General features: G+C 32.3%; 1 protein-coding gene across 1 annotated transcript; it reads right to left on the reverse strand.

Annotated features, from left to right (window-relative positions):
* Positions 1-13,670: 13,670 nt before the first annotated feature.
* Positions 13,671-27,558, reverse strand: LOC139518996 (ectonucleoside triphosphate diphosphohydrolase 7-like). The gene is made up of 10 exons (XM_071310707.1): positions 27,281-27,558; positions 22,633-23,018; positions 21,247-21,397; positions 20,404-20,567; positions 19,876-20,009; positions 19,321-19,526; positions 18,663-18,987; positions 18,042-18,124; positions 16,899-17,060; positions 13,671-14,129 (listed from the first exon to the last, which is right to left on the reverse strand). Exons 1-10 carry the CDS (start codon positions 27,286-27,288, stop codon positions 13,880-13,882), a joined length of 1,869 nt encoding a protein of 622 aa, XP_071166808.1. The 5' UTR covers positions 27,289-27,558; the 3' UTR covers positions 13,671-13,879.
* Positions 27,559-27,613: the final 55 nt, after the last annotated feature.

The raw sequence follows: 27,613 nt of genomic DNA on the forward strand, positions 1-27,613 counted from the left end.
ATAGTAAGACTGGATTAAATATGCATTCTAACGCCGTAGGCTGTGTCAATACGCCGCCAGCGCCGTATGTTTATGACAATCCGTCCTCGTCAAAACTATGTTTAAACTATTTTTCGAAAAATTCACATACTGAGAATTACAACAAAGCACACTAAGATTTAAAAAATAAAAAAAAAACACACCGAGAATTAAAAATTACACACTGAGAATTAAAAATTACACACTGAGAATTGAAAATTACACACTGAGAACAAAAAATTACACACTGAGATTTCCTAAAGAGGCACTGAGATTACAAAAATGAAAAACACACACTGAGAATTGAAAATTACACAATATCACGCCATAGACTTTTTTTATTGTGTCATACTTATGTTAGGGTTATATGCCTTCTAGTACCGTAGGCTATGTATATATGTCGCCGAGCGGCACCATAGGCTATGTTATTGTATCAGACTAAGGTTAGGGTTTAGGTCAGAGTAATAGTAAGACTGTATTAAATATGCCTTCTAGCGCAGAAAGCTGTGTTAATATGCCTTATAGCGCCGTATGTTGTGTCAATATACGCTGCCTAGCGCCTTATGCGTATGTTATTGTATTAGACTAAGGTTATAAGAATATCTATTAAAATACAGAGTTCACTTAGGCAGCAACCATTTGATTTCCTGGGGGGGGGCTATGGTTTTTTTTGGAAAAAAAAGTTTGTTTCCAGGTTTTGGTGAAAAAAATAATTTGATTTGGACCCTGAGTAAAAAAAAATGTTTGTTTCACCCTCAGCTGCCACTATATGTAATGCTAAAATTGAAAGAAAAAAATTGTCTTTGGTTTGTCGCTAAAAAAAATAGATTGTTCTTCGCCGAAGGCGGAAAAAAAAGTTTGCACAGAAAAAAAAACCATAGCCCCCCCAGAAAATCAAATGGTTGCTGCCTTAGTTGACCATATTTATCAGCATTCATAATGAGTTTGTAATTTTAATGAAGAGTTGACTGAGTTGATTAAATTTATCAACTGTGGAACAATCGTAACGATTCAATACGATCGATACGATCGTGCAACGTTTAAAATATAAAAAAAATAGAGTTGACTGAGTTGAATAAATTGTTCAACTGTGGCACAATCGTAATGATTGAATACGATCGATACGATCGTGCAACGTTTTAAATACCGTATATAAAAAAATAGAGTTGACTGAGTTGATTAGATTGATCAACTGTGGCACAATCGTCACGATTGAATACGATCGATACGATCGTGCAACGTTTAAAAAAAAATAGAGTTGACTCGGCAGAGTTGATTCAATTGATCAACTGTGGCACAATCGTCACGATTGAATACGATCGATACGATCGTGCAACGTTTAAAAAAATAGAGTTGACTCGGCAGAGTTGATTCAATTGATCAACTGTGGCACAATCGTAATGATTGAATACGATCGATACGATCCTGCAACGTTTAAAATATAAAAAAAATAGAGTTGACTGAGTTGAATAAATTGTTCAACTGTGGCACAATCGTAACGATTGAATACGATCGATATGATCGTGCAACGTTTAAAATATAAAAAAATAGAGTTGACTGAGTTGAATAAATTGTTCAACTGTGGCACAATCGTAACGATTGAATACGATCGATACGATCGTGCAACGTTTAAAATATAAAAAAGAATAGAGTTGACTGAGTTGATTAAATTGATCAACTGTGGCACAATCGTAACAATTGAATACGATCGATACGATCGTGCAACGTTAAAAAAAAATAGAGTTGACTTAGTTGATTCAATCGATCAACTGTGACACAATCGTAACGATTGAATACGATCGATACGATCGTGCAACGTTTAAAATATAAAAAAAAATTGAGTTGACTGAGTTGATTCAATTGATCAACTGTGGCACAATCGTAACGATTGAATACGATCGATACGATCGTGCAACGTTTAAAATAGGAATATACAGTTGACTGAGTTGATTATATTGATCGTACAGTTGACTGAGTTGATTATTTCAGACACTAAGAAAGTTTGTAAATTTGGTACAACAATTGATTGAATCGACACATTGACACGATCGAATACAGTTGACAAGATAATTATACTATAAAAAAAATATTGTCGAATCAATCGATTGTCGAATACTGTACCATACTCCATGGATGCCCCATCCGCACTATCATTTTCTATGTTCAGTGGACAGTGAAAATGGTATATAAAAAAATAGAGTTGACTGAGTTGATTAGATTGATCAACTGTGGCACAATCGTCACGATTGAATACGATCGATACGATCGTGCAACGTTTAAAAAAAAATAGAGTTGACTCGGCAGAGTTGATTCAATTGATCAACTGTGGCACAATCGTCACGATTGAATACGATCGATACGATCGTGCAACGTTTAAAAAAATAGAGTTGACTCGGCAGAGTTGATTCAATTGATCAACTGTGGCACAATCGTAATGATTGAATACGATCGATACGATCCTGCAACGTTTAAAATATAAAAAAAATAGAGTTGACTGAGTTGAATAAATTGTTCAACTGTGGCACAATCGTAACGATTGAATACGATCGATATGATTGTGCAACGTTTAAAATATAAAAAAATAGAGTTGACTGAGTTGAATAAATTGTTCAACTGTGGCACAATCGTAACGATTGAATACGATCGATACGATCGTGCAACGTTTAAAATATAAAAAAAAATAGAGTTGACTGAGTTGATTAAATTGATCAACTGTGGCACAATCGTAACAATTGAATACGATCGATACGATCGTGCAACGTTAAAAAAAAATAGAGTTGACTTAGTTGATTCAATCGATCAACTGTGACACAATCGTAACGATTGAATACGATCGATACGATCGTGCAACGTTTAAAATATAAAAAAAAATTGAGTTGACTGAGTTGATTCAATTGATCAACTGTGGCACAATCGTAACGATTGAATACGATCGATACGATCGTGCAACGTTTAAAATAGGAATATACAGTTGACTGAGTTGATTATATTGATCGTACAGTTGACTGAGTTGATTATTTCAGACACTAAGAAAGTTTGTAAATTTGGTACAACAATTGATTGAATCGACACATTGACACGATCGAATACAGTTGACAAGATAATTATACTATAAAAAAAATATTGTCGAATCAATCGATTGTCGAATACTGTACCATACTCCATGGATGCCCCATCCGCACTATCATTTTCTATGTTCAGTGGACAGTGAAAATGGGGTAAAATCTATAAAGATCATATCATAAGGAACATGTGTACTAATTTCAAGTTGAACTTCATAAAAAACTACCTCGACCAAAAACTTTAACCTGAAGCGGGACGAATGGCGGGACGAATGGCTGGACAAACGGACGAAGGAATGACAAACAGATGCACAGACCAGAAAAGATAATCCCATAAATGGGGCATAAAAAAGGAGCCCTTTATAGCTTGCTGTTCAGTGTGATCCAAGGCCCCATGTTGAAGACAGTACTTTGACCTATAATGGTTTACTTTTACAAATTGTGACTTGGATGGAGAGTTGTCTCATTGGCACTCATACTACATCTTCTTTTATTTTTAAAAAAAAACCAGGTTGGGATTAAATTCTTTCCAGAGATTTGCTTTTCAACCTAAAATACCAGAATATGAAATACTACGAGATTTCCTCATTAATGAGTATCATTTGGGCTCAGGGGATAGGCGTCTCAATGGCAATCCCCATATTTATATAAATAATCAGCAAACTGATAAGCATACCTATATATAAGACAATAAATAAAGACATTTACAGGTCTATCAATAACAGAACATTGTCATTTCCAGAAATCATGCTCCAAGTCTAGACAAAGTATTGATAAAGAATTTTACAGACAGCCAAAGATCTGACACTAGCTTGAACACATGAACTCTTGACTATAGAATTAGTTTATAACTTTTTTCTTATAAACCTATTGATATACTATAATTCTATTCTGAGCTGGAAAATGAAATCAACAGTAAGAAATGTTTAAACATTTATTAAAAAGACAAAAAATATTGAATAACAAATATTTCAAACAAATACAAATATCACAAATCAAATATCATTTTTGTTAATTATAAACCATCATTTAACTTACAAACTTCCAAATAGAGATTTTCAATATCACACCCTAATCAACCTAAGACGTCAGTATATTTCCAAGAGCTTTGATAAAGAGATAACATTGGTAAAGGGTTGATACAGTGTGTGATATTGAAAGTTGTATTGTATATATGTAACAGCCACTATGTTCCATCAGTTACTTTGTTCCGGCGGAACTTTTCAATAGTTATTTTGTTTCCATTGAACTTTCCAACTAGTTGTTTTATTCCAAGTGCAGTCGAAAACTTCCGGAAAAAAGGAGCTAGTTGAAAAGTCCCAGAACAATGTAGCTAGTTGAAAAGTTCTGTTATAGATAATGCATATTTTTAGGTTTTTCTTGTCGTAGAACACACCGAGGGGTGACAGGATTGATCAAATGAAAGATCGACCGTAGGGAGGTCTTTCTTTGAGCAATCCTGACACCCCGAGGTGTGTTCTATGACAAGAAAAACCTTAAAATATGCATTATCTGACTTATATACCGTCAAAAGAATATTATTTTTGATAAAGATTTGCAAAATTTAGTATCCATTTTTACCAACAACACTAAAGGGGTAATATTCCTTTCTAATGTGTTCAGGTTTTAATACGCCCTACTGCTCATGTAGAATGTGAAATACAACTCACTAATTAATCTAGATATAAACCTTTTAAAATTTATTATCCATACACAATAAAAATATTACTGTAACTGCATGAAGTAAGACACAAATGTATTGTAACCATTCGATAACGGTGTTTGACAAATACAAGACACATTGTAAGTAATTTATTGTACCACTTAGATTATGGAAAAAGGGGGATGGCGTATGTTTTTTATGTTTTTTTTTTCTATTTGTAATGTCATTTCTATCGCGGAAAAGTGGTTATTTTTTTAACAATTTTCTAATTGAATCGAATGAAAAATTCAAAAGATTGTCTTTTGAATAGCAATACATTTTTATTAATAAATAATCAAGATATAATGATATACCCTCCACACCCGACCTTTTTGTGAGTTACGTTTATGTTATTTGATAGAAAATAAGATTATCTTATTAGTTGAACATTTGATAGAGTAAAAGGTATACATAAATTTAAAAAAGTTAAGAACTGACACGAAGACGAATATAAATACATGTAGGTCAAAGTATGATATCCTATTCAGTGTGTATCGTCCTGAACATGCATGAAATATTTGCCACTAGACGTTAAGCAAGCAACCAAAAATCAATCAACCTATTCAGTGTGACTCAATAAGTTTTTCAAAATCTTACACACGAATATGTTAAATCTGGCTTTCTTTTATGAAAGTCTACATTAAAATTCATCTCACATATATGATAATGTTTCTTTATTGTAGCGATAAATTAACAAAACTTCACGTTATTTAAAATTAAAATAAGGGCAATGACGGTTTCTTTTACACCTATCATCGATTGAACTCAAAAAAATAAATTTCCAAATCGGCAACAAAAAACTATCAGACGAATAAAATTTTGAAGTAAATTAAAGATTGCATTTTTATCAAGGAAAATAATGACCTCACACAGGTCATTATTTTATGCCTTGGAGCATATTTCATTGAAACGTTGGTATCGTCCGGGTTGATTCTGAAAAAGAATGACCTGTCGTTCTGAAAGAAAATAACTCTATATAGGTATATAAGGTGGAACAGAACAACTAGTTAATTCGGTCAGAATGTTGCTTTCATAACGGAATAAGTTCTAATTTATTGTTATACATTAATCTGAAATTGATATTTTTAAAAGTACCCACATGAGGAGGAACTTTTGGGCTAGTTTGTTAGTTCCAGTTTTGACTTATTTGCCAAAGAGGAACTGTGTGACTAGTTGATAAGTTCCTCTTGACTTTTGTAATCAGTATCTTGGTTCCCCTTTGAAAGGTTAAAATATAATATGTTGCGCTTTTACTTTGAATCAATTCTCCAAATGGAACTTTGTGACTGGTTGATAAGTTCTGTAGCAACTTTTGGGCTAGTTTGTTAGTTCCTGTTTTGACTAATTTGGCAAAAAGGAACTTTCTTACTAGTTGATATGTTCCGTTGGAACTTTTTAACTAGTCACTTTGTTCCGGAGGAACTTTTAAACCAGGGAAAAAACAAAGTAACTAGTTATTAAGTTCCTCCGGAACTTTTCGGCTAGTAAGTTCTTTCCACCCGGAACTTTCCAACGTCGGAACAAAAGAGCATTTACATATATACTTTATAATATACCTGAAATAAAAGCTTTTCTATTGACATAATGTAAAATCAAGCCTTCAACAATGACTTGTATCAATATCATCATTAATTGTTGTACAAAGTAATAGACTAATTGCCATTTATTGTATTACATCAAAAAGTGTACTTGCATTCACCACTTAATATAAAATAAATACAACTAGAGGCTCTAAAGAGCCTGTGTCGCTCACCTTGGTCTATGTGACTATTAAACAAAAGAAGCAGATGGATTCATGACAAAATTGTATTTTGGTGATGTTGGTGTGTTTGTACATCTTACTTTACTGAACATCCTTGCTGCTTACAATTATCTCTATCTATAATGAACTTGGCCCAGTAGTTTCAGTGGAAAATGTTAGTAAAAATTTACAAATTTTATAAAAATTGTTGAAAATTGACTATAAAGGACAATAACTCCTTAGGGGGTCAATTGACCATTTCGGTCATGTTGACTTATTTGTAAATCTTACTTTGCTGAACATTATTGCTGTTTACAGTTTATCTCTATCTATAATAATATTCAAGACAATAACCAAAAACAGCAAAATTTCCTTAAAATTACCAATTCAGGGGCAGCAACCCAACAACGGAATGTCCGATTCATCTGAAAATTTCGGGGCAGATAGATCTTGACCTGATAAACAATTTAACCCCATGTCAGATTTGCTCTAAACGCTTTGGTTTTGGAGTTATAAGCCAAAAACTGCATTTTACCCCTATGTTCTATTTTTAGACATGGCGGCCATCTTGGTTGGATGGCCGGGTCATCGAACACATTTTTTAAACTAGATACCCCAAAGATGATTGTAGATAAGTTTGGATTAATTTGGCCCAGTAGTTTCAGAGGAGAAGATTTTTGTAAAAGATTACTAAGATTTACGAAAAATGGTTAAAAATTGACTATAAAGGGCAATAACTCCTAAAGGGGTCAACTGACCATTTCGGTCATGTTGACTTATTTGTAAATCTTACTTTGCTGAACATAATGGCAGTTTATCTCTATCTATAATAATATACAAGATAATAACCAAAAACAGCAAAATTTCCTTAAAATTACTAATTCAGGGGCAGCAACCCAACAACAGGTTGTCAGATTCATCTGAAAATTTCAGGGTAGATAGATCTTCACCTGATAAACAATTTTACCAATGTCAGATTTGCTCTAAATGCTTTGGTTTTTAAGTTATAAGCAAAAAACTGCATTTTACCCTTATGTTCTATTTTTAGCTGTGGCGGCCATCTTGGTTGGTTGGCCGGGTCACCGGACACATTTTTTAAACTAGATACCCCAAAGATAATTGTGGCCAAGTTTGGATAAATATGGCCCAGTAGTTTCAGAGGAGAAGATTTTTGTAAAAGATTACTAAGATTTACGAAAAATGGTTAAAAATTGACTATAAAGGGCAATAACTCCTATATCGGTCAACTGACCATTTCGGTCATGTTGACTTATTTGTAAATCTTACTTTGCTGAACATTATTGCTGTTTACAGTTTATCTCTATCTATAATAATATTCAAGATAATAACCATATAACGGCAAAATTTCCTTAAAATTGCCAATTCAGGGGCAGCAACCCAACAACGGGTTGTCCGATTCGTCTAAAAATTTCAGGGCAGATAGATCTTGACTTAATAAACAATTTAACCCCATGTCAGATTTGCTCTAAATGCTTCGGTTTCAGAGTTATAAGCCAAAAACTGCATTTGACCCCTATGTTCTATTTTTAGCCATGGCGGCCATCTTGGTTGGTTGGCCGGGTAACCGAACACATTTTTTAAACTAGATACCCCAATGATTATTGTGACCAAGTTTGGTTAAATTTGGCCCAGTAGTTTCAGAGGAGAAGATTTTTGTAAAAGTTAACGACGACGGACGACGGACGACGCCGGACGACGGACGCCAAGTGATGAGAAAAGCTCACTTGGCCCTTCGGGCCAGGTGAGCTAATAAAACCATTAAAACAAATATGTTAATAACTGATCAGCCTTTCTTCAAATCAAAATCTAGACAATAATTTCATTTAAAGAGTTCACAAGAGAGTGTAAGTTGCAGGTCTGTAGCTAAGAATTTCCAGGGGACATGGGTGTTACATGGACCTGTGAAGCCTGAATTTTACAGTTACAATTCAAACAAATCATCGACTGTAACCGTGTTTATTTGTTTTCAAGGCGGGTTTTTACAAACCCCTCAAACCCAGCTGGCTACAGGTGTGGGTTGAAATGTCTCACCTACTTTACTGACCAAGATTAATTTTATGTTTTAAGATTAAAAAACAGAGGATTTACTACAAGTATCACATACACTTAATATTATCAATGATCAATGAACATAAAGTCAAGGTCAGATACATTCTCCCAAACAGACATGTACACCTGAATAAATCCTACACCACATACACATATAATTGATCTTTTACCTATAGTATCCAAGAAACAGGCCAAACCATGAAAACTTTATATTAACCAATTCAATGAAACATGATAATGAGAACAACAACAGATGATACCTGCCAGAAATTTTTTTATTGTTAACACAAAAATACTAAAGGAGTAGGTTCAGTATGACCCCTTTTTGGCCCCAAAATATAGCAGCTTTACAAAATTGTTAAAATGTAAACTTTTAGTTATTTATTGGACAGTAGAATGCTTCTGCTACATAAATATGGGCTGTTTTTGACAATACAATGCACATATATCGGGTACTAGCACCATTAAGTCATGCTAAATTACTGAAATCTTCACAATTCTAGCATTTTAGTTAAATTTTAGACAGTTTTCGTGTGAAACGAAAGTGGCCGCATTCGTGTTCATCCTTAATATTGAAATGTAAGTTGTATTTTATGATAATACATAACATATATAAAGGTTGAGGATGAACACGGATGCGGCCACTTTCATTTTTGACAAAAATCATCTGAAAAGTGACATTTTTCGGCATATTTGGTAGATTTTTCATATTTGAGCTTGAATCGGGTTGTTTTTAATGACTATATCAGTTAAAATCTTTCACATAAATTAATTGATTCAAATGAAATAGACACTTAAGTGTTTAAAAAGTGGTCAAAATCTTTCGTAAGATAAACTTGAAATTTGAGGCCAAAATCGGTCCTTACCGGACCTACTCCTTTTGAAAAAGAATTTGTCACTTGTTCACTGAAAAAAATGTATTTTATTTTTATATCAGATTGGTTCTGTTCAACTTAAACTGAATATAAATTCTACTTTTTGTAGCTATTGAAAGATGTCAAAATATAAATTTCATATTCTTTATATGTATATGTAAATATTTAATTGTATATTTTAGAAATAAGGTATAACCTGCCAACACTGTCAACAGGAACAAACTTAACATCTATATATAGAATTGAGGTTTTTTTTGGTTTCTTGTTTTTGCCGTCTTTTGGTAAAAACCACTTATAATAACATTTATGAATTATGAATAAATGTTACTGTATGAATGAAGTTAAACATTTAAAAATGACTATGTATAATAGACAGATTTTTATGTTAGCTCCACAGTAAGCAATCTAATGTGTAATTTTAGAAACAATATGGGAAACAACAATAATTTAAAGTCTATGAGGACTAATGTCTTGTTTTTTGCATCATAAGCTATCAAATTCGTTGGGATAAACTAACATTGTATTACAGTGAGTTGTATATAATTAGTTTTTATATTCTTACCCATAAATTCAGATTTTTTTTAACTCACTTCCCACTATACATTTTTAAGTACATACTGACATTTATTTCTACAATATGAAATCATTTTGATATTCAACAACATACATACACTAGACACCCAATGAAGGCACTATGGAAATAAATCAATGGGTAGTTTTATTTAAAAGTTGAAATTACTAATTCTGGCATATATTCAATTTACAAAGTGCCTTTAACAATCAATGTAAGTTAAAATGAAACAGTCCACAAGGGATGATAACAAATAAACAAAAGCTATGATTAAGTCATCATAATATAAGCAAATAAATATATTATAGCAACAAATTTATCATCAGCAAGTTAATCAAAATATATATAAAATGCTATGAAAAAAAAGTTATATTTAAAAAAAGTTGCCATTTTTTGTGTCACTCCATTTTTCTCATATCATCATGGCTTTTACACAAACTTTCATTTTTAATAACAACTAAGATAATAATGGATGGGAACTTTTTTTTGTCCTTTTTTTCCCTTACCACCCCCAAAATAAATCCCTTTGCACTCAGGATGGACAAATCTTTGAAATCGAAGGTACACATTTCTGTGTTCTGTGAAAATATGGTTTGTTGGGGAAATGGCTATAAACTGGTTTTATAAAAAACACAATGGGACTTAGTAGCAAATGTGGGTTGAATGTGAAATATTCCTATTCATAAACAAATACCCTGAAGTAAAAATATAAAACAAAAAAATGCCTTATCCGATATTATGTTTGTTGAGTCAGTGGGACTAGAAATACATGCAGATTATAAAACTAGAGGCTCTAAAGAGCCTGTGTAGCTCACCTTGGTCTATGTGAATATTAAACAATGGACACAGATGGATTCATGACAAAATTGTGTTTTGGTGATGGTGATGTGTTTGTAGATCTTACTTTACTAAACATTCTTGCTGCTTACAATTATCTCTATCTATAACAGTATTTTCTGTGGAAAATGTTATTGAAAATCTTCAAATTTTAAGAAAATTGTAAAAAATTGACTATGAAGGGCAATAACTCCTTAGGAGGTCAATTGACTATTTTGGTCATACTGACTTAATTTAAGTTCTTACTTTGCTGTACATTATTGCGGTTTACAGTTTATCTCTATCTATAATAATATTCAAGATAATAACAAAAAAACAGCAAAATTTCCTCAAAATTACCAATTCAGGGGCAGCAACCTAACAACCGATTATCTGATTCATCTGAAAATTCCAGGGCAGATAGATCGTGACCTGATCAACAATTTTACTTCCTGTCAGATTTGCTCTAAATGCTTTGGTTTTTGAGTTATAAGCCAAAAACTGCATTTTACCCCCATGTTCTATTTTTAGCCATGGCGGTCATCTTGGTTTGTTGGCCGAGTTACCGGACACACTTTTTTAACTAGATATCCCAATGATGATTATGGCTAAGTTTGGTTAAATTTGGCCCAGTAGTTTCAGAGGAGAAGATTTTTCTAAAAGATTACTAAGATTTACGAAAAATGGTTAAAAATTGACTATAAAGGGCAATAACTCCTAAAGTGGTCAACTGACCATTTTGGTCATGTTGACTTATTTGTAGATCTTACTTTGCTGAACATTATTGCTGTTTACAGTTTATCTCTATCTATAATAATATTCAAGATAATAACCAAAAACAGCAAAATTTCCTTAAAATTACCATTTCAGGGGCAGCAACCCAACAACGAAATGTCCGATTCATCTGAAAATTTCAAGGCAGATAGATCTTGATCTGATGAACAATTTTACCCCATGTCAGATTTGCTCTAAATGCTTTGGTTTTTGAGTTATAAGCCAAAAACTGCATTTTACCCCTATGTTCTATTTTTAGCCATGGCGGCCATCTTTGTTGGTTGGCCCGGTCATCGGACACATTTTTTAAACTAGATACCCCAATGATGATTGTGGCCAAGTTTGGTTAAATTTGGCCCAGTAGTTTCAGAGGAGAAGATTTTTGTAAAAGTTAACGCAGGACGACGACGGACGACGACGGACGCCGGACGCCAAGTGATGAGAAAAGCTCACTTGGCCTTTCGGCCAGGTGAGCTAAAAAATTATAACAATCATTATTAATTATTATTAATAGCCAATTATATAAAAGTCAACCATTAATACAATTTGAATTACAATGTCAATTAATTGCAACCTGTCATATAAAACAAACCACATTATTTGCAACAAACATATAAAGTAAAAACAAACATTTCTGTATTATTGAAATTTAAAAAAAAATATTTTGTTAATCTCAAATACTGAAATTCATGTGGCTTTCTTTCCTAGCAGTCTTTCAAAAAAAGTTTGGTCCTAATTGCTCTTCAACATCGTACCTTATTTGTGGTTCAAGTGTCAATGATGAATCTTTTGAAGATGAAACACATACAAAGAACAAACCTGGTACCTTTGATGATTTTTTAAAGTTTATTAAGGGATTGAATATAGACAATACAAATCCTTTCCTTATAAAATGGTTTGAATAAAATCATATATTATTTTACATATTTCTTTATTATCAATAGACCATATGTTATTGCAGTGACACTGAGTCAGTGATAATAACCCTTCTTAAATTTAAAATTGTGTTATGATTATAAAACTAAGATGATGTTGTATAAATGTCAATGAGACCACTATACACCAGAGAATAAATGCTGTAAGCAACTATATATCACTGTACAGCCTTCAACAATGAGCAAAACCCATACCATATAACAAGCTATAACAGCATTGACATGTCAAAATGTTAAAGTCAGAAAAACAAACTGCTTGATTTATGTACACAACAATTAAAAAACAAATAAATTAAAGACAGCAACTGCAGACAACCACTGTCTTGGAACAAACACATACAGAATGTGGGAGGTTATAACATGTTAGTGAGCACCCTACCATGCCTCCCCTAACCTGGGATAATGTTGTAATGGTATATGAGTTATATCTTTTTTTGACAGTTTAAAACATCTTACTCACAAATATTGATAATTTAATAAAGAGCTGCTGAACTAATGCCTCCTATGTGTAGTGCTGGTAGAATTCCCTTAATATTAGTAATTTTAAAATGTTTTATTAATGTTTCAAGAGTAACCATAAAAATCTAAACTTTAAGAAAGAATCTGATATACACAATCATACAAGAACAAGCACGTCAAAATTGAACTAAAATTAACAATACAGAAAGAAAATAGACTTCAAATTGCTGCCACATGTATCTTATAAAGACACAACACCCACAAAGTTTAAAAACCAGTCCAAAAAGTTAGATTGTCCTGTTCTACACTTCATTCTAATTCAATCATACTTTTGGTGGATATAAATTTAAATATGCTGACCCTTTTCCAAAATTTGTAACTTATAAACAAACAAAGTTTTATATGCTATATGAGACCATAATAATTTTTCTCAACCAAAACTATGAAACTATGCTCTAGTTAAAAGTTGACATTATCAAAATTCATATTAGAAATAAAAGTCTATTAAAATCATTATACATGTAGTTTGTATACAATATGTAATAAAAGGTTAGACCTAGAAACATGAAGGTCAATAAAGTTTTAACTTTTTTAACTACTTCGGCACTGCACCATTTAACCTAATTTCTGTATCACTTGCCTTATGAACTTTGGATATAAAAAATGTGATTTACTTCATAATAAATGCATGGTTCACAAAATATAATGCATATCAAAATATTTAGTAGGATTTACAGATATAATTTGTCATTAATTAATTATCTAAAATATCACTTGAACACAAATTGATTTGAACACGTTACTTTCTGTAACTTTACTAATTGTAATTGACACTTTTAGAGTATTCCTTCACATATCAAGGATATTGGTATGCATTTCCATATCTAACTCCTGGTTCGTTCTGTCCCTCCTCAGTCATAAAATAGGACATCGATGGCACTCTAGAAAGATCAGCTTTTGGACACAACTTTAACCTTTTCACATATAAAGTGATAGCAGTTATTACAATTATAAAACACAATATAATTAGATATTCATTATGGAGTATTGTTCTCCGTAATGTCCATGTATGTTTCTTCTGTGTTTGAGACGTTTTCTCTATATCCCTGAAAAATAAAGGCATTTTGTTAATATGGATTTAACCCCTGCACACCACAGGGGAGGATATTTCTTTAATTAAGTATGGTAAACTCGGAAATTATTGCACTGTTTTTAAAATCGTGATAAGTTTGACAGCGTTGTAATCGCAATAATCTAAACTCACATTTTTTTTTTATATGAATTATATATGAAGTTTTTTCCAAATATCACAAAATTAAAATCGCTTTTAGTCCAAAATGACAAAATCGCAATAATAAATGCTTGTAATAATTTCTGAATTCAAAGTATGTCAAATATCTTAATTTCTTTAAATAAGGCACTTTGAAATTCAAACATTTAACAATACTGGTATCAATATTGAATAATTCTGATTTGAGGACAGCATCATTCAAAACTTGCATTGTATGACTGATACATAAAGTTAGATCATTGATCTTTTCAATTGTTTCACTCTTTCATTTTGTAGTTTTATTCTCCTGATATAGGTTTGTAGTAATTTTTAATGGTTTAGGAATGCCCTGTCAATTATTTTCTTAATTTGAATCAGGTATTGACTGGCTTTCTATTATTTTTAAAAAGAGTTAAGATTACGGTAACACAACATTTTGTAAACTTGTTCTGTGATCTTTTGTTTGTTGTTTTTATTTTTTTTTTACATTTCTTACATATCAATACAAAAGACAGTACTGTGGATTCATTGGTGGGTACCAACTTTGATGGAATGAAGAAGACCTGTTGGATATTTGATTTCGTTGGTACCAACTTCCATGGAATGAAGAAGACCTGTTGGATATTTGATTTCGTGGGTACCAACTTCCATGGAATGAAGAAGACTTGTTGGATATTTGATTTCATGGGTACCAACTTTCATGGAATGAAGAAGACTTGTTGGATATTTGATTTCGTGGGTACCAACTTTGATGGAATGAAGAAGACCTGTTGGATATTTGATTTCGTGGGTACCAACTTTGATGGAATGAAGAAGACCTGTTGGATATTTGATTTCGTGGGTACCAACTTTCATGGAATGAAGAAGACCTGTTGGATATTTGATTTCGTGGGTACCAACTTCCATGGAATGAAGAAGACCTGTTGGATATTTGATTTCGTGGGTACCAACTTCCATGGAATGAAGAAGACCTGTTGGATATTTGATGTCATGGGTACCAACTTCCATGGAATGAAGAAGACCTGTTGGATATTTGATTTCGTGGGTACCAACTTTCATGGAATGAAGAAGACCTGTTGGATATTTGATTTCGTGGGTACCAACTTTCATGGAATGAAGAAGACCTGTTGGATATTTGATTTCGTGGGTACCAACTTCCATGGAATGACGAAGACCTGTTGGATATTTGATTTCGTTGGTACCAACTTCCATGGAATGAAGAAGACCTGTTGGATATTTGATTTCGTGGGTACCAACTTTCATGGAATGAAGAAGACCTGTTGGATATTTGATTTCGTGGGTACCAACTTCCATGGAATGAAGAAGACTTGTTGGATATTTGATTTCGTGGGTACCAACTTTCATGGAATGAAGAAGACCTGTTGGATATTTGATTTCATGGGTACCAACTTTCATGGAATGAAGAAGACTTGTTGGATATTTGATTTTGTGGGTACCAACTTTGATGGAATGAAGAAGACCTGTTGGATATTTGATTTCGTGGGTACCAACTTTCATGGAATGAAGAAGACCTGTTGGATATTTGATTTCGTGGGTACCAACTTCCATGGAATGAAGAAGACCTGTTGGATATTTGATTTCGTGGGTACCAACTTCCATGGAATGAAGAAGACCTGTTGGATATTTATTTTCGTGGGTACCAACTTTCATGGAATGAAGAAGACCTGTTGGATATTTGATTTCGTGGGTACCAACTTTCATGGAATGAAGAAGACCTGTTGGATATTTGATTTCGTGGGTACCAACTTTCATGGAATGAAGAAGACCTGTTGGATATTTGATTTCATGGGTACCAACTTTCATGGAATGAAGAAGACCTGTTGGATATTTGATTTCCTGGGTACCAACTTCCATGGAATGAAGAAGACCTGTTGGATATTTGATTTCGTGGGTACCAACTTCCATGGAATGAAGAAGACCTGTTGGATATTTGATGTCATGGGTACCAACTTCCATGGAATGAAGAAGACCTGTTGGATATTTGATGTCATGGGTACCAACTTTCATGGAATGAAGAAGACCTGTTGGATATTTGATTTCGTGGGTACCAACTTCCATGGAATGAAGAAGACCTGTTGGATATTTGATTTCGTGGGTACCAACTTCCATGGAATGAAGAAGACCTGTTGGATATTTGATGTCGTGGGTACCAACTTTCATGGAATGAAGAAGACCTGTTGGATATTTGATTTCGTGGGTACCAACTTTGATGGAATGAAGAAGACCTGTTGGATATTTGATTTCATGGGTACCAACTTTCATGGAATGAAGAAGACCTGTTGGATATTTGATGTCATGGGTACCAACTTCCATGGAATGAAGAAGACCTGTTGGATATTTGATTTCGTGGGTACCAACTTTGATGGAATGAAGAAGACCTGTTGGATATTTGATTTCGTGGGTACCAACTTTGATGGAATGGTTGGATATTTGATGTCATGGTTTTGTCACAGTCTGTGACATTTGTCAATCATAGAACATTTAAATAGGTGGTTCAACTGTACCAACGAAACCCACTTATTGGTATCCAACAAATAATAATTGATCCACAGTATCAAAAGTATGCAATATATTCCCAACATACCTGAGAGGTAGATAACGGGTTCTGTGTAGCAGAGCACCTAGCGTCCATTGTACTTCCTTGTTTTGTATATACTGTACAGATCGTAAACTGTGGTAACTTTTAGGAAACTTTAATCCTTCATGTAATACTGTAGTAATCCACGATGCTTTAAAACATTGTTGTCTGTATAAAAAGAAATACATAATAAAAATACTTTATATATATTATGTCATTCAATGTCTTAACATTTTTTTTAATACCATTTATATGTTTTTCAGACTTACTTATTAACTGCATTTGAAAGCTTTAAAGCTAAATAACTAAAAAAAATGTTATTATCCTTTGTTATTTCAAGATCCAAGGAATAGAAATTAATAAAACAATAAAAATGTAATTGTTTTCGCTTGAGAAAAAGAAAGAAAATAAATTGAAAAGCAAAGTTTCAAAGGTACATCATGACAAAAATTACATTTCAGTCTTAAATGCATAAACCACTGCTACCTATTAATAAAAAAAAACTTCAATGAAGTCATATTTACACATTTTTTTTAGAAAAATTTCATATATTTGTGTCAACTTTTAGTTTAGTATCTAAGTAATTCAAAATTATTGTGTTGCCTGAGATGGTCTGGAATTCAACTAAAGGTTGTATGAAAAGTAAAAACTTTAGATTTTCTTCCAAAATTTAAAAATTGTGATCTCTACATCAGGTGCAATAGTTTCTTGAAAAGTTATAAGATCTTTCAAGACTTTAAATCATTATTCTGTGTCAGTTTGTATAATGTCAACCCTATATTGTGTTCCTTTTGAGGTGTATAATGTCAACCCTATATTGTGTTCCGTTTGAGGTGTATAATGTCAACCCTATATTGTGTTCCTTTTCAGGTGTATAATGTCAACCCTATATTGTGTTCCTTTTGAGGTGTATAATGTCAACCCTATATTGTGTTCCTTTTGAGGTGTATAATGTCAACCCTATATTGTGTTCCTTTTGAGGTGTATAATGTCAACCCTATATTGTGTTCCTTTTGAGGTGTATAATGTCAACCCTATATTGTGTTCCATTTGAGGTTTATAATTTATCTAGAATTATTGAATCAAAACACTTTATAAACAGCTATTAAATACAGAACTGTAAATTAACTGTTTCTATCATCCTTTTACCTGAATCTTTTCTCGTCAGCTTGAGGAAACAGTTTTTGCTCGTACCATGACTGTAATGTCATCCAGTTTGTACTGCAAAACCTCTGTTATCAAAAGAGAAAGCAAGTAAATATTGATTAATAATAAGATTCAACAAATAATTGTGTCTGTTTATACAGTATAGAAATATGATTTTTACATACAACTGTTTAGCAATGTTTAGTAAAAGATTAGTTTCATTCAATATAAGTTTTTATCTCGTATTTAGAAATGAAATAAGGGTCGCTAATTTTTGTGTGATTTTATTTTTATAGATGAGAGGTTATTGTAGTATTCAAAACATTTTCTCTATACATTACTGATTATTACCTGTATTCTTTTTTCAAATACATAGATCTTGCAATTTTCTATTCCCAAACAAATAATGATATCTTTTATATACACTATCAATATTTTAATACATTCATAAAACAAGAATGTGTCCAGAAAAATACCTTAACAAAAACTTGAACAGATAGATTGAACAGACGTACGAACGAACTTAAGAACGGACAAACAGACACTAAGACCAAAAAACATTTTGCCTCTAAGATGGGCATCAAACTTAAGAAAATATCTTTTTTATCTATTTATACCACATACCTTAGCCTCTTCCTCAAACCTCTTGCTATAATAGAGACCACCAATCCTGAACACATCCTGCATGGTATACCAGAATTCTGAAAACCCATAAAATTCACTGTTTCTGAAAATAATCTCTGGTTGGTGTACACCATTCATTGAACAGGAATCCTGCTCACATAACCTTGACCTGTTCAGGAGAGGTGTGAGGGAATGCTGGCAGGCTGAGTAGTTACCTGCCCCTTCTAGTACATAGCCTTTCTTTATTTCATATGACAGATCTTCTGGCAGACATGGATCTTTTATTATAACTTTTCTGTGATGGTGGAATGGGTGAATACCTTCACTTAAATACAAAGAAACAAATTAATTCATAAAAATTTAACTTTATATAAATAATATGTACATGTAATTTTAAAATATGATACTAATTTCAGTGTGCATCAAGACCAAAAGTTTGGAAAGCATCAGAGTCTCAATTAAGTAAATACTTCTGCACACAAATACATGTTTTGCACGGTTGCCATTTTTTAAAGACAATGATATAACAATTATGGTGTCTAGTTTTACTAGTTTTACTAATTACAATGTGTGTCCTTGCTAAATTCTTCTGTGTCAAGAATATATGAAGAGATGATAATGAAACATTTTTTTTCCAATACGGCCAAAAAAGAATCACCTTTTATTAATCTTCACTAATTCTTCATGTTCTTTCTGTATGCTAAGACTAGCTTTGTTGACCAACATCTCTTCATATCTCTCTTCAGCTTCGTTGGCACCAAATCCAAGGAACGTGGTCACATACACTTTATAAGTATGGTCAAGGTCATTATTCTGACATCCAAGGTTAAACTCAGCTATTCTGTGTTTTGGTATAGATGAATCCTGATGCAAATGAAAGTTAAAACTATGCAGTTGACAATAAAAGCTTAATTGTTATTATTTTATATCTATAAGAATAGAAACGGATAATATAGGCATTAAAATTCTGTAATATATTTGATGCAATTTGTCTGAAACACATATTCACAATTTACTTAAAAGGTTCAGAAAATGCTCTGTTCTACTTTGATTTCAATTTTGATATTTATAACTTCAAACAATGAAATTTTTGTCTAATGCATTTATTGCTATGACAAAACCTGGGTCTGAACTCAGAAAGCACTGCAATTGGCTATAGTATACTGATTAATTATTGAAGCTTGAATTCCAAATTTTTACTGTATCTTGTTACCTTTCCTGTGACTTCAAAAGCAATCTGGAAAGATCCACCTCCCATATCTAACATACCAACTGTTCTCCGTCGCATGTGTGGACGTGCAGACGAATCTTCATTCTTAAGGGACTCCACCCAAACTAATGGATGTTCTGAAAAACAAATTGCATAAAAGCTCAACATTTATTTAACACAATTTTACCATGAAGCTTCAACCTTATTTGGAATATTGGCATCAAGTTAAACGGTTAAACCGTCTCAAAATCAATGATACAATGTTTTGTATGTACATGAACTTTATTAAATTACTTCTGCCGGTAATGCTTATCAATTTTCCAGAATTCAAAATCGTTAAATATTCAAATGATTCATTGTTTATATATCATTGAATCTTATACCCAGTCTTCACGCTGAGTGGCAACCCAGGCTTGTAAAATTGCTCTCGGGCCTGTAAAAATCATATCTACAGGCCAACAGAATCTATTTTCAAAAATTGATCTTCGGTAGATTTAGCAGTTCATTGTGAAGACTATACCACTATCATACCTTCTTCTCCGTGTCCAAACTTCTGTAGAACATAATTAACAGCAATCCAGGCATACACTCCCTCCAACTTCCCACTTATAACTTCAAAATTGGAGTCAGAAAATACAAATGGGAAACTTTTAGGTATATCGTTCTTTAAATCTTCAAATATTGCTTTTTGACTTCTGAAATTACATAAGAAAATAACATATTTTCAGTGTTATAAGTGTCGGAAGCGAATCTCTTTGTAACATGTCTCAACAAACACACATGTACCTGTAAAGTACTACTTTGAGCTTTCCTTTAGTAACTGTGAGCTATAATCTTTACATAAAATTACACTAACCAAAATATACTTTTTCATGCAACTGCCTTTTGATGATCTGTAATATATGTATCAACATCATAAATTGTGTGGTGCCTTGCATTGTGTGTTGTTTGTTTCATGTTTTTTTACTGATCAAGATATTTTTAAGACAAGATAATGTACCCCCAAAAGTTGTCTATTACAGTGGTTGACTTGTATTATATATAAATTTGATATTAGATTTTGGTTGTTTGAGATGATTTCATTCAAAATCTATTTAGTTCTCAGGCAACATGGATCATGCCACAAGCATGTGACAAGGTTTGGTGGTACCTGTTGATGTTGATATTTTAGTATCATGCATTCAGCTGGTATTCAGCTATATTCTAATCTGATATTTTTGTAATAACAACAACCAGCTACTGATAAAATTTTGTGTACAAAACTTCCAATTTTTGTGTTCAAAATTTCCAATTATTTAATTCAGTTTGTCAATTTCTAAAAAAATGATTGAGTTAAGTGTATGTGGAAGTAATTATTATGGCAAAGATACTAACTCCTGTGGGATCATCCTCATACCAGCTGTTGCCAGTATAAACAGTTGTGTATCAGCATGGTGAGCAGACGGGATATGAGATGCAGCATATTTCAACAAGGGATTGATATAATCACTAGCAGCACCAGGGTTCTTCTCAAATGTATCTAAACCTGCAAATGAACTTCGTGATTATTTTAACTTGCATTTATGTTGATGTATCATTTAGATAAAAAAAAGTTCAATTTATATATGTTTATAAATAACATAAATGCCCTGAATATTGTTCTCATCAGCACTACCATCATTATAAAATATAATCCTGATCACTTTGGCAAAATCATCAAGTTGTTGTGCCTTTTATCTAAGAGTTGATATGTCCTTGTACATTTATTACCAGCTAGTCCACATTAACAACAGTTACATTTACATCACAGTACATGTTGTCACACTTTGTGTATAAATGATTTTGCATAGGTACATGTTGTCATACATGTGTATAATTGTTATATTACTTGAGCAAATATTGTCCTTCTTTGTGTAAAAATGATACAGTCTATCTGCTTACCCTTCCGGAGCACCTGAGATCACCCCTAGTTTTTGGTGGGGTTCGTGTTGTTTATTCTTTAATTTTTTATGTTGTGTCATATGTACAATTGTTTGTCTGTTTGTCTTTTTCATTTCTAGCCATGGTGTTGTCAGTTTGTTTTAGATTTATGAGTTTGACTGTCCCTTTGGTATCCTTCCCCCCTCTTCTACATGTATGCACATATTGTCATACTTTGTGTTATCTTGTCATTCAGTGGTTGCTGTTTGTTAATGTGTTACATAATTTTTTTTGTTCATTTTTTGTACATAAATTAGGCCGTTAGTTTTCTTGTTTGAATTATTTTACATTGTCATTTCTGGGCCTTTTATAGCTGACTATGCGGTATGGGCTTTGCTCATTGTTGAAGGTCATACACTGACCTATAGAAGTTAATTTCTGTGTCATTTGGTCTCTTGTGGAGAATTGTCTCAATTGCAATCATCATGATCATACCACATCTTCTTCTTCTTTTTTTTGTTAAAGTTATCAATTTTCAAATCTGTGTTGCAGCATGTTCCTGAATCCCAATAATTTGAAATTTCAAACAATTATATACGATGACACAGGTCAAGAATTAATATTGGCTGTGGTCTGCTGTGCTGTTACACCATTTTGGGCTATACTCATTTTTTAAGGTGACCTATAGTTGTTAATTTCTGTGTCATTTGGTCTCTTGTGGAGAGTTGTCTCATTAGAAATCATACCACATCTTCTTTTTTACATGTATATTTGTGTATAAATTATACAATCATGACCATGTACTAGTATTACCTGTGTACATGTTTACAAACAGTTAATTTTGTGTACAAATGATATTACCTGGACTAATTTTCTTGACCACAGGTTTTCCCGTTGGGTCCATTAACTGCTGGATACTAAGAAGATCACTTGGATTCCCTGAATGCGGTGGCCAAAAATAAATAAATATTCGACTTCCACTACTTCCACAATCAATCACTATACCAAAATGTACATTTGGTCCGAAGTCAATTTTAGTTGGAGCAGAGGCCAAGGGTCTTTTGATATGTAAGTCCTGTGCATCCTTATCATAGCTAAACACAAATATATCGATGGAAAGGAAAACCAAAATTCCCAATAAAATAAATACTGTTACTAGGACAATCAGTTGCCTTGACGACAAGTTATGAAGCTGTTTATTCATACAGGTACATAGTTGAATCATTGAATTACAGTTAAAATATATTCTGAAATATAAATGAAAAGAAAGTATAAATAACAGTAAAATATAAAGATGCATAAAGTAAAACAGAGCCTTCACATGGATTTCACAATTCATAGAATTTGTACAAATACATGTAAATAATTCTGTCTTCAACGACTACTGCTATATTTGCAATTTGATGATCATTTGTGTGACATATTAACAGTGAAAAAAAGTTAAAGGGACAAGACTTCCATTTGAACCCCCTTACAAGTGTATTCTGTGCATGCTTATTCCATGAAATAGGGGTTCATTTTTAAAGAAGTCTTTGACTTTTCACAAAAAACAACTTTAGTCTTACCTTATCATTTAGGCATTGTATCAAAATAACAAAAACAAATATACCTGGAAGTGTTTTTTGTATTTCGAGATGACAACATTTGAAGAAACTTAATAAACTTTAAAAACTCAGTGAAACAAAAAATTAATGATACATCTAATATCATATAATTATATAAATTTCCATTGAAAAGGTTTTTGATTTACCTGTGTAGAAGAAAATCAATAACATCAAACCTTTTTTCTACATGTTACTTATAAGGAACATGAAATTCTAGTTTGTAAACATGTAAACATTACATTTTTTGTATATTAACTGCTGGCACTCATTGTAGTTTATTGTGTTAACATTGCAAAACATCATGTCTTTGTTATGCTTCTTTTATTTGGATGATGTTAGTTTATAAACCAATTAAGAATTGAACTAAGTGTTGAGTGCAGAAAAAGTTGAAATTAACGTACATGTACATGTATGCAAGCCATAAAAGTGGAAGTGAAAAGTATAAAAGTATTTAAATGTGTCTGATGTTGTGAAAAAGTGTTCATTCAATCAGACATAGTTTTATAATAAAATACTTTTAAATTATGTCCTGTAAAGGTTTATTTTCAATAAGAGGACATCACAGTCTGCACCAAAAACTTTTTCAACTACTAGTCTGAAGATCAATATTCTGACATTTTTCATATTAGTTCAAACAAAGTTTTGCAAAAACTTACTAGTCCGAATGAAATTTTAATAGTTTGGGGCATCGAACTAGAGGCTAACAGTGCAGACTGCATCATCTTATGGTGTTTTATATACATGTATCTCAACTAGTTCAATTCACTTGTGTATATGTAACTGTGTATATGATTACAGTTGTATAACGAAAGAAATCTCTGTATTACTTGAAAATTATTACACCAGGATTTTTCGATATCACAAACTAGTCAAAATATTTAATAGATTTTACCATCAATACAACATTGTACAAGGATATCATTCCTAAACATAAATAAACATGCAGACATCTCATACATTCAGGTATTTCACATCCAATCTTTTAAGGTTATATTCTTTATAAAGCACAAAAATGTCTGCATTCACCTCAAAGGCTAGCCAAACCTTTAAACAGACTTATTCAGAACATGCAGGAGGGATATTGTTATGATACTGTTTTCAGGTCATTAATGATGGCATATATTGGTATTAATTTTGATTGACTCGTAAGGTCTTTGCATTGGAAATATGGAGGAACAGGAGAGATTGTACTTGATTTTCATATAAAGAAGACTTATTTGATAATCTTTCAATCAGTTTAATTGTGGTCTGGAGCAGGCATGAAAGTAACTGCTAGTAGTCCTTTGATAAGAGGACAGCATCTAATGGTCCTTTGATAATTTATGTATCATTGTCATTTTGCTGTGTTTCTTTTGTTACCTTTTCTGACATTGGCTCAGACTTCTTTTAAACTGACTTTTACTATGCATAATCATGATAATGTTGTGCGATTCTTTATTCTACATTTGCTAGAGGTATAGCAGAGGGTTGAGATCTCACAAAACATGTTTAACCCCACTGCATTTTTGCGCCTGGCTAAAGTCATGGACATGAGTCTCTGGCCTTTGTTATTCTTGTATACATGTATGTTTTTTTCAAATTTTAGTTCATTTATATGTTTTGAAGTTTAGTATGACATCCATTTTCACTAAACTAGTACACATCTTTCTTAAGAGGCCAGCTGATGCCCACTCAGGATGCAGGATTTTCACACTGTGCTGAAGACCCATAGTTAGACTTTGGCTGTTATCTGCTCTTTGGTAGGGTTGTTGTCTCTTTGACATATTCCCCATTTCAATTCTCAATTTTACAACATGTACATGTAGTTATGAACTAACTAGGAATGTAGCACTTGGATTCTAAGAAATATGGTTTAATACCAGGCCTGGATTTGGACAAGGGCAAACTCTAGTCTAAGTGGTACAAACTAATCTGCATAGATCTACATTGTTCATGTACATGCTCAGGGGCCGGTATCATAAATGTGTTTGGGCAGAAATATGTGCCAGTCCACTGGTATGCGTTATACATTGTGTTAATAGCACTATTAACACAATGTATTATGCATACCAATTGACTGGTATACATGTATTATTTGGCTTTTAATGTCGATCCAGCCCTTTGTCTATCTGTCACAAGTTTTAGCAATCATAATCTTGATTGAATTGATTGATTATACAACTGGTGTTACTATAGTTCACGATTAAAACAAACCAGTTATAAATAGAATAATGATTTTATTTAAACAAGTCATTATAATCATTACATTGAATTCAATTGAAAAACAGTACCAATTACACTTAACTGGTTTCAACTTAATATACATCATGTACATGTAATCCATCTGAATATTACTCCAAGGATTAGGCATACTAACTTCACTTGTCATCAAGCATTGATACTTTTTACATAAATCCATATGGGGTCTCACTAATTAGCGACAAGAAGTGTCAAGAAGCGATAAGAAGCGACAAGAAGCTATTTAGCGACAAGAAAACATTTTTTTTTATTAAATATAAAAAAATATTCATTTAGTCATTTTTAATATATACGGGCAGAAATAAATTGATAATTTTTTGTTATTATATTGATAGATGAAGAAATGAACATTTGTGAGGAAGGGATTGTGTAGTTTTTAATTATATGGGGACGAAGTACCCTACATGTATTACAGTAGAAAATTCAATAAAAAAAAAATTTCATTGTACTAATGAACTCAAAATCGTTCAATTTTTTTTGTCGCGTTTTTTAATTTCCAGATCTGCGCAGAAAGCATAACTCTACTTCCTTCTTCTGGTCTTGTTGTCGTGAGACTTTGATTAGTCTAGTAAAATATAGGAACTCAATACCAATATTTCATTTTTAATCATTCTTTGTCTTTGGTATGCATAAACGTTACCTGATGCATTGTGTTTCCCATGTTTACATTGAACATGACGTCATACATGTAACTTAAATAATGTCACAAGTAAAATCCTTAACAACAGAACCAAAATCGGAAACGTTACCATGCTGAATGCCTATATGACAAAATGAGAGAAAATCTAAGGAAATTCAGCTACATGTAATTACAATATGATAATTTAGTTACTTTTGCTTAAGTCATTATATGAAAAGTCCATTCAGGGTTATGGTTACGGTATTTCCCTTTCTTTTTTTTAACAAATATTAAGTTACAAACAAATTAATTTAAACAAACTTCGTCCCCATCAACAGGTAATGCCTGCCTCATATTATTGATAGATGAAGAAATTAAACATTTATAAGAGCAAAGGAAATGCACACGCTATAAAATGAAAATAAAAACAAAGATTTTTCACCTTTCCTTTGAAGGATTTATTGAAACAATTACATGGAATATTATTTCCTTTCTAACTGTACAATTCATTGTCCTGATAGGACCAACGTTAGCTGTGGCTTCACCGAAGGTAATACACGATGTAGAACTTCAAATGAGATTAACGAGGCGCGTGTCCTTTGTTTTATTGCTACAATAACATCCAATTAACACAATATCATGTAAATAAATGTAGCAACTGAATTAAAAATGTAGATCTATGTCTATTTTTTATTTCTACCAATATTAACTTTCTTGTCCTTAAAATTGTTTTCATTTAAATATTCTTTTAATATTTATTTGGAATAAGTAATTTTAATAAAAAAAAATGTTTTCTTGTCGCTAATATTATTCTTCTTGTCACTAATTAGTACATATGTAACTAAATCCTCTGAAGTTAATATGGATTATTAATATTTTTATTATGGGTCCGTATCGACTTGGGGCCTGATCAACCCTTCACCTATATTCCAGACCCAAAATATCTGTTACACAACCTTTCTTCAGACAATGTTGAAAATTGAATGTAAGTCAAGTGTTGTGATTGCCAAGTTAGTGATATTGTTGCAGATAATGAAAAAATACTCACCTTCCCATATAAACTACAGCTCCTTTACAGGATATATAGAAAACAACTGTCAGTGTCAAAAGTGGTAGAAGGTGGTCTGGTGGATTCGGTCTGGTTAAATGTTACGCACGATCTGTTATGCTTCCTCTGTTATTGTCTTTATCCAAAAATCAGAAAGTAAAATATAATGCTTATTCTAAAAATTTGCATTTCTGGTTTTAGATGTTGCATTAAAACATAGTTTTAAATATAGTTTGACATGTCAACGTGGTTACTCTTCCAAGCCGGAAGTAAACATTAACGTAAGTGTCTTTTGCTTTATTTTTATTTATTTTTAAAAAAAATTTAGAAAAA

Source organism: Mytilus edulis, chromosome 4 (assembly GCF_963676685.1).
Source record: "Mytilus edulis chromosome 4, xbMytEdul2.2, whole genome shotgun sequence".
In the NCBI taxonomy this organism is placed as follows: Eukaryota; Metazoa; Mollusca; class Bivalvia; order Mytilida; family Mytilidae; genus Mytilus; species Mytilus edulis.

Coding starts and splice junctions, on each gene's coding strand:
- LOC139518996 (XM_071310707.1), bottom strand. Junction 20,010..20,403: donor GTTTGGACACGGAGAAGAAG/GTATGATAGTGG, acceptor TTTGTTTTTCAG/AACATCCATTAGTTTGGGTG. Junction 19,527..19,875: donor CTTTTGAAGTCACAGGAAAG/GTAACAAGATAC, acceptor CATTTGCATCAG/GATTCATCTATACCAAAACA.